The sequence below is a fragment of the Boleophthalmus pectinirostris genome, unplaced genomic scaffold, assembly GCF_026225935.1.
Source record: "Boleophthalmus pectinirostris isolate CB_2022bp ecotype Guang Dong unplaced genomic scaffold, ASM2622593v1 HiC_scaffold_10, whole genome shotgun sequence".
Classification (NCBI taxonomy): Eukaryota; Metazoa; Chordata; class Actinopteri; order Gobiiformes; family Gobiidae; genus Boleophthalmus; species Boleophthalmus pectinirostris.
In genome coordinates this window covers 560,767-568,266 of record NW_026570971.1, presented here as the reverse complement: position 1 = coordinate 568,266, position 7,500 = coordinate 560,767, and the positions used below count along the sequence as shown (strand labels likewise).

General features: G+C 44.1%; 1 protein-coding gene across 1 annotated transcript in view; it reads left to right on the top strand.

Annotated features, from left to right (window-relative positions):
• Nucleotides 1-7,500, top strand: part of atg14 (autophagy related 14) — an 11,985-nt gene that overhangs the window by 347 nt on the left and 4,138 nt on the right. The window contains exons 2-8 of the mRNA XM_055160580.1: nucleotides 1-432; nucleotides 727-789; nucleotides 901-943; nucleotides 1,973-2,054; nucleotides 4,755-4,992; nucleotides 6,936-7,153; nucleotides 7,411-7,500. The exon at nucleotides 1-432 is cut by the window's left edge and continues 215 nt beyond it; the exon at nucleotides 7,411-7,500 is cut by the window's right edge and continues 28 nt beyond it. Of these exons, the coding sequence (XP_055016555.1) occupies nucleotides 1-432; nucleotides 727-789; nucleotides 901-943; nucleotides 1,973-2,054; nucleotides 4,755-4,992; nucleotides 6,936-7,153; nucleotides 7,411-7,500 (1,166 nt within the window). The remainder of the gene's footprint in view (nucleotides 433-726; nucleotides 790-900; nucleotides 944-1,972; nucleotides 2,055-4,754; nucleotides 4,993-6,935; nucleotides 7,154-7,410) is intronic.

Here is a 7,500-nt window from a genome sequence, read left to right as displayed (position 1 = left end):
CAGCCCGGGGACAGACCCGCAGAGCCCGCGGACAGACCCTCCGTGCTCCTGGATCGGCCTCCGCCGAGGCCTCTGCCCGGAGACAGACACTCACTCCCCGGAGACAGAGCTCCGCTGCCCCGGAGACAAACCACCTGTCCCCGGAGACAAACCACCTGTCCCCGGAGACAGACACTCTCTAGCCGTGGACAGACCTCCCCGGCCCGGGGACAGACCACCTCTGCCGTGGGACAGAGCTCCCCTGCCCGGGGACAGAGCTCCCCTGCCCGGGCCGCTGCGGTGTCTGCTCGCGGAGTCCGTGGATGACGCGGAGGGGCTGTGCGTGGCCGTGGAGCGCTGTCCTCTCTGCGGGACGTCCCGGAGGAGACTCACCTGCGCCCGCTGCGTCCAGACCGGGGACTTTGTTCATCTGAACGGCCGCGGGACAGAGAGGTGAGACACTGGGGGGGACAGAGGGTTGAGGCAGCAGAGAGACAGGTGTTTTGGGTGTTTTGGGTGTTTTGGGGCACTGGAGGTTTGGTGATTTGGTTAAATCTGACTCTTCTCGATCTTAAAAAAGCACAAAATAACCCTGTGTCCCTGTGTCACTTTGTCCCTCAGGACTCAGTGTGACTCAGAGACAAACGAGACCAAAGTGTGAACAGTTTCTGCTTCTTTAAATAAAAATAATTCTTAATGTTTGGTTCATAAAATCTTTTTTCTGAGATGTGTTTTTCTCATGTTCAGATACTCAGAGAAAGTGGAGCGTCTGAAGAAGCTGAGGGAGGAGAAGGACGTGCTGCTGCGGAGGTGAGAGTCTGGTGGATCTGCGGTTAAGGAGTTCAGACCTGGTTTAGATCCAGTTCAGACTCAGTTTTACAGTTTGAGGTTTTGTTTGTTTAATAAAAGTTTGTGTTCCAGAGTGATGGAGGCCATGGACAAGAAGATCCACGCAGATGAGAGGGTGAGGAGTCCTGCGTCCTGCTGCAGTTTGAGGAACAGTTTGGGGAACAGTCTGAAGAACAGTTTGAGGAACAGTTTGGGGAACAGTCTGAAGAACAGTTTGAGGAACAGTTTGGGGAACAGTCTGAAGAACAGTTTGAGGAACAGTTTGGGGAACAGTCTGAAGAACAGTTTGGGGAACAGTCTGAAGAACAGTTTGGGGAACAGTCTGAAGAACAGTTTGAGGAACAGTTTGGGGAACAGTTGAAGAACAGTTTGAGGAACAGTTTGGGGAACAGTCTGAAACAGTTTGAGGAACAGTTTGAAGAAATTTGAACAGTCTGAAGAACAGTTTTGAGGAACAGTTTGGGGAACAGTCTGAAGAACAGTTTGAGGAACAGTTTGGGGAACAGTCTGAAGAACAGTTTGGGAACAGTCTGAACAGTTTGAGAACAGTTTGGGGAACAGTTTGAGGAACAGTCTGAAGGAACAGTTTGAGGAACAGTCTGAAGAACAGTTTGAGGAACAGTCTGAAGAACAGTTTGGGAACAGTTTGGGGAACAGTCTGAAGAACAGTTTGGGGAACAGTCTGAAGAACAGTTTGAGGAACAGTTTGGGGAACAGTTTGAGGAACAGTTTGAGGAACAGTTTGGGGAACAGTCTGAAGAACAGTTTGGGGAACAGTCTGAAGAACAGTTTGGGGAACAGTTTGAAGAACAGTTTGAGGAACAGTCTGAAGAACAGTTTGGGGAACAGTTTGAGAAACAGTTTGAGGAACAGTTTGAGGAACAGTTTGGGGTACAGTTTGGGGTACAGAACAGTTTGGGGAACAGTTTGAAGAACAGTTTGGGGAACAGTCTGAAGAACAGTTTGAGGAACAGTCTGAAACAGTCTGAAGAACAGTTTGAGGAAGTCGAAGAACAGTTTGGGGAACAGTTTGAGGAACAGTCTGAAGAACAGTTTGAGGAACAGTTCTGATGTTAGACGTTCTCCTCAGGAGGTTCTGTCCTGAACGTTCTCTGCTCTGATGTTTTGTCTTTGTGTATGTCAGAAGTGGAAGGTGATGTCGTCCAGAGGAAGAATCCAGCAGCTGAAGGAGGCGGTGACTCTGAGCAACCAACAACTCAAGAACGGTACTTCAACTACTACAAATACTACAAATACTACATATACTACTACAAATACTACATATACTACTACTACTACTACTACTACTACTACTACTACTACTACTACTACTTCAACTACTACAAATACTACATATACTACTACTACTACTACTACTACTAACTACTACAAATACTACATATACTACTACTACTACTACTTCAACTACTACTTCAACTACTACTACTAACTACTACTATACTACTACTACTACTACTACTACTACTACTACTAACTACTACTACTACATACACTACTACTACTACTACTACTACTACTACACTACTACTACTACTACTACTACTAATACTACACTATACTACTACTATACTACTACTACACTATACTACTACTACTACTACTACTACTACAAACTACTACTACTACTACTACTACTACTACTACTACTACTAACTACTACTACTACTACTACTACTACTACTATACTACTACTACTACTACTACTACTACTACAACTACTACAAATACTACATATACTACTACTACTACTACTTCAACTACTACAAATACTACATATACTACTACTACTACTACACTACTACACATACTACTACTACTACTACTACTACTACTACTACTACTACTACTACTACTACTACTACTACTACTACTACTACTACTACTACTACTACTACTACTACTACTACTACTACTACTACTACTACTACTACTACTACTACTACTAATACTACTACTACTACTACTACTACTACTACAACTACTACATATACTACTACTACTACTTCAACTACTACTACTACTACTACTACTACATACTACTACTACTACTACTACTACTACTACTACTACTACTACTACTACTACTACTACTACTACTACTACTACTACTACTACTACTACTACAACTACTACTACTACTACTACTACTACTACTACTACTACTACTACTACTACACTACTACTACTACTACTACTACTACTACTACTACTACTACTACTACTACTACTACTACAACTACTACTATACTATACTACTATACTACTACTACTACTACTACTACTACTATACTACTACTACTACTACTACTACATACTACTACTATACTACTACTACTACTACTACTAACTACTACTAACTACTACACTATACTACTACTACTACTACTACTACTACTACTACATATACTATTACTACTATACTAACTACTACACTACTACTAACTACTACTAACTACTACTATACTACTACATATACTACTACTACTACACATACTACTACTACTACTACTAACTACTACATATACTACTACTACTACTACTACTAATACTACTACTACTACTACTACTACTACTACTACTACTACTACTACATCTACTACTACTACTACTACTACTACTACTAACTACTACATCTACTACTACTACTTCAACTACTTCAACTACTACATATACTACTACTACTACTACTACTACTACTACACTACTACTACTACTACTACTACTACTACTACACTACTACTACTACTACTACTACTACAACTACTACTACTACTACTACTACTACTACTACATACTACTACTACTACATACTACTACTACTACTACTACAACTACTACTACTACTACTACTACTACTACTACTTCAACTACTACATACTACTACTACTACTACTTCAACTACTACTACTACTACTACTACTACTACATATACTACTACTACTACTACTACTACTACTACTACTACTACTACTACTACTACTACTACTACTACTACTACTACTACACTACTACTACTACTACTACTACTACTACTACTACTACTACTACTACTACTACTATACTACTACTACTACTACTACTACAACTACTACATCTACTACTACTACTACTACTACTACTACATATACTACTACTAACTACTACTATACTACTAACTACTACTACTACTACATATACTACTACTACTACTACTACTACTACATATACTACTACTACTACTACTACTACTACTACTACTACTACAACTACTACATATACTACTACTACTACTACAACTACTACATATACTACTACTACTACTTCAACTACTACATATACTACTACTACTACTACAACTACTACTCAACTACTAAATACTAACTACTATACTACTACTTACTACTACTACTACTAACTACTACTCTACTACTTTACTACTATAACTACTACTACTTACTATACTACTACAACTCCTATTATTATTATTATTACTACTACTACAAATACCACTACAAATACTATTACTACTAAAATAATAAGATTTAAAATAAAAGTTTTTTATAGATTTATGTTGAACTTCAAATAAACCAGAGAATAAAATATCAGAATTAAAATGGTCACAGATGTTTTGGTCGGTGTTATGTGAAATTAAGTTTAAATTTAGCATTGGAAATGGATCCAAATCTTTTTTTTTATTGTTGTTTTTGTTTTTTTTGTCACTAAAACAGAAAAATGAAACGGTTTTCACATTTTATAGTTTTTCGTTCTTAATTGAAAAGAACAAACGATACATGAACCTCCAAGTGCAGCAGCTCGTCCTCCTGTTTGGAGGTTTGAGGAGAAAATGTGACACCTGAGAAACTCGTAATGACCCCTGACCCCTCGACCCCTGACCCCCTGACCCTGACCCTGTCTGTGCTCCTCAGACGTGGATCTTCTGTCCCGCTCTCACGAGGAGGTGCAGCGTCTCCAGAGAAGAGCCGGACGTCATCAGGAAAAACGAGACAAGATCGAGCGTCACAACAAACGTCTGAGCGACCTGAAGGACAAACGCTCCAAAGACCTGAGCTCACGACTCGAGCAGCTCAGTCAGGTCAGAAGAACCCACGTCCACGAGCTCACCAGCCACATCTTCAGCCTGCAGGAGGACAAGATCTCCAGCAGGTAACGACGGATGGGGACAGAACTGGGGGACTGGGGGACAGGGACTGGGGGACAGGGACCAGGATAGGACAGAGGGTCTGTGTAAAGGCCAATTTATGGTCCAGCGTCCAATCGTCCGCGTCACGACAGAGTCTCTGTCTACACGTCCCCCCTACACACAGTCTCTGTCTACACGTCCCCCCTACACACAGTCTCTGTCTACACGTCCCCCCTACACACAGTCTCTGTCTACACGTCCCCCATACACACAGTCTCTGTCTACACGTCCCCCTCAGTCTCGTGTACACACACGTCGTCCGTCACACACAGTCTCTGTCTACACGTTTCCTACACGACACGTCTGTCTCTGTCTACATCTGTGTCTACACGTCCGTCTCGTACCACCGCTCTGTCGACATTTCCTGTCGACTTTTCTTTCTTTCAGTTTATATTGACAAATAATGTGTTTAATGCAGCTTTGCACATATGTGTTTATGTTTTACAGAAACAAAACTTAAAACTGCATGTTTAACTTGCATAAACTAAGCCTCATAAAACCGATCACTCCTGGTACGAGGTTCAGCTTCTGTCGGACTTAAAAAGGACACGACTCAGTGGAACATGAGTGTCTCTCTGTGACAGTCACATTGTACTAATGCTGAGTCTGTTCTGTGCGTTTGTCGCGTTAGAGATGTTCATGTTAAACTTTTCAGAGATTATACATCTGCAGGTCGTACACACACACACACACACACGTTTATAAAATGACAGCGACAAGGCGTCGGCGGTAGAACGTGATTAGTCGACGCAGAACTAAACTTCAGCCTTAACCAAGGTCTAGTCCAGAGGTGTTCACACTTTTTCATCATGTGAGCTTCTTACAAAATGACCAAGTCAAAATGATCGACCTGATACAAAGTCAAACAAACTGCACTGAAACACTCTGTGGCCCTTTTTTGGACCCTCCCCCACAGTTTGAGAACCTCTTCTTTAAGAGAACTTCCTCTGGCACTTTACACAAAACTGTGAAAAAAGTGAAGGAAGATTTTTAAACCTGTTTTTTAAAGTTCCAAACTGGAGTTTCATTCTCTTCTGGTTTTGCAGTGATATTTACCAGCCTCTGCACGTTTACCAAACCAAACACACATCGTGACAAACACAGATGCATTTTGTTAGACAAACTTCAGCCAAATGTGGCAGTAGGTCTGTTCTGTAGATCCGCTCTATGCTGTAGACCTGCTTTGTGCCAACACTGGAACACAAATTTAGACTGGTTTTTGCTTCACGTTTGGTCTCGTTCTTCTAATCAGCCGCACTGTGGGAGGGGCTTGTGTTGGCTGTACGCAGGAAGGAGCGAGAGCGTGAAAAGGCGAGGGGCGGCGTGCTGACGTGAGGCAGGTGGACAGGTAGGATGTTTAGGAAGTTGAACCTGCCCTGTGATGCACGCTGGTACACGAGGGCACACGCTGTCGCAGACGAGCCGTGCATAGGGAGCGTGTGTGTTTGTGATGCGCTGTAGAGTCTCCGTGGGTTTCAAATGTGCGCACAGGCCGAACTGAGACGCCCCACACGCTCCTGCACCCGCTACAAGTACTACTACTACTACTACTACTACACTTCTACCACCGAGTACTACAACAGGTACCACACGCTCCTGCACCCGCTACAAGTTTATTACCAACAGCAGCGGCCGGAATTAAATATGATCACACTTGTTGAGTGTCAGACCTCGAGTGAGAGACAAGACCGAGTCCAAACACGAGTCCGAGACGAGACACGACGATCTACCCACACGACCTTGGAGGTCGACTGGTAGATCGAGATCGACGTATGGAGCACCACTGGTCTAGGCCTAGTCTTTGATCCCCGGACTGGTCTCTGTCCCAGTCTCTGCTTTAACCCCGGTCTCTGGTCTCTGGTCTGACCCGGTCTCTGACCCGGTCTCTGTCTCTGTGTCCTTGTAGGGAGGAGGACTCTGCGGGGACGGTCAGTGAGTTGGCCGAGGCTCGGAGGACGACGTATCTCTCTGGACGTTGGATCTGGGACGATCAGAACGGAGACACGTCCATCAGCATCACCTGTCCCTCAGTGCACCTGCCCAGCAACGGGGACTGCTCCGCCTACTACAGCCCCGGGACCGCCCCCCAGGCAGCAGGCCCCGCCCCCGCCGCCCCAGAGACAGGTGAGACTAACACCTGACGCAGACGGGCGAGACTAACACCTGACGCAGACGGGCGAGACTAACACCTGACGCAGACGGGCGAGACTAACACCTGACGCAGACGGGCGACAGTTTGAGGAGAACAGTGTGAGGAGAACAGTGTGAGGAGAACAGTGTGAGGAGAACAGTGTGAGGAGAACAGTGTGAGGAGAACAGTGTGAGGAGAACATCTTGAGGAGCAGCTCTGAGCTCTGTTTCTCTTAAACGTGTTTCTTCAGAGTTGGAGCCGTTGAACCCGGTCCACACCATCAGCGCGGCGCTCTGCTACACCACCCAGCTCACCACCATCCTCTCCCACATCCTGGACA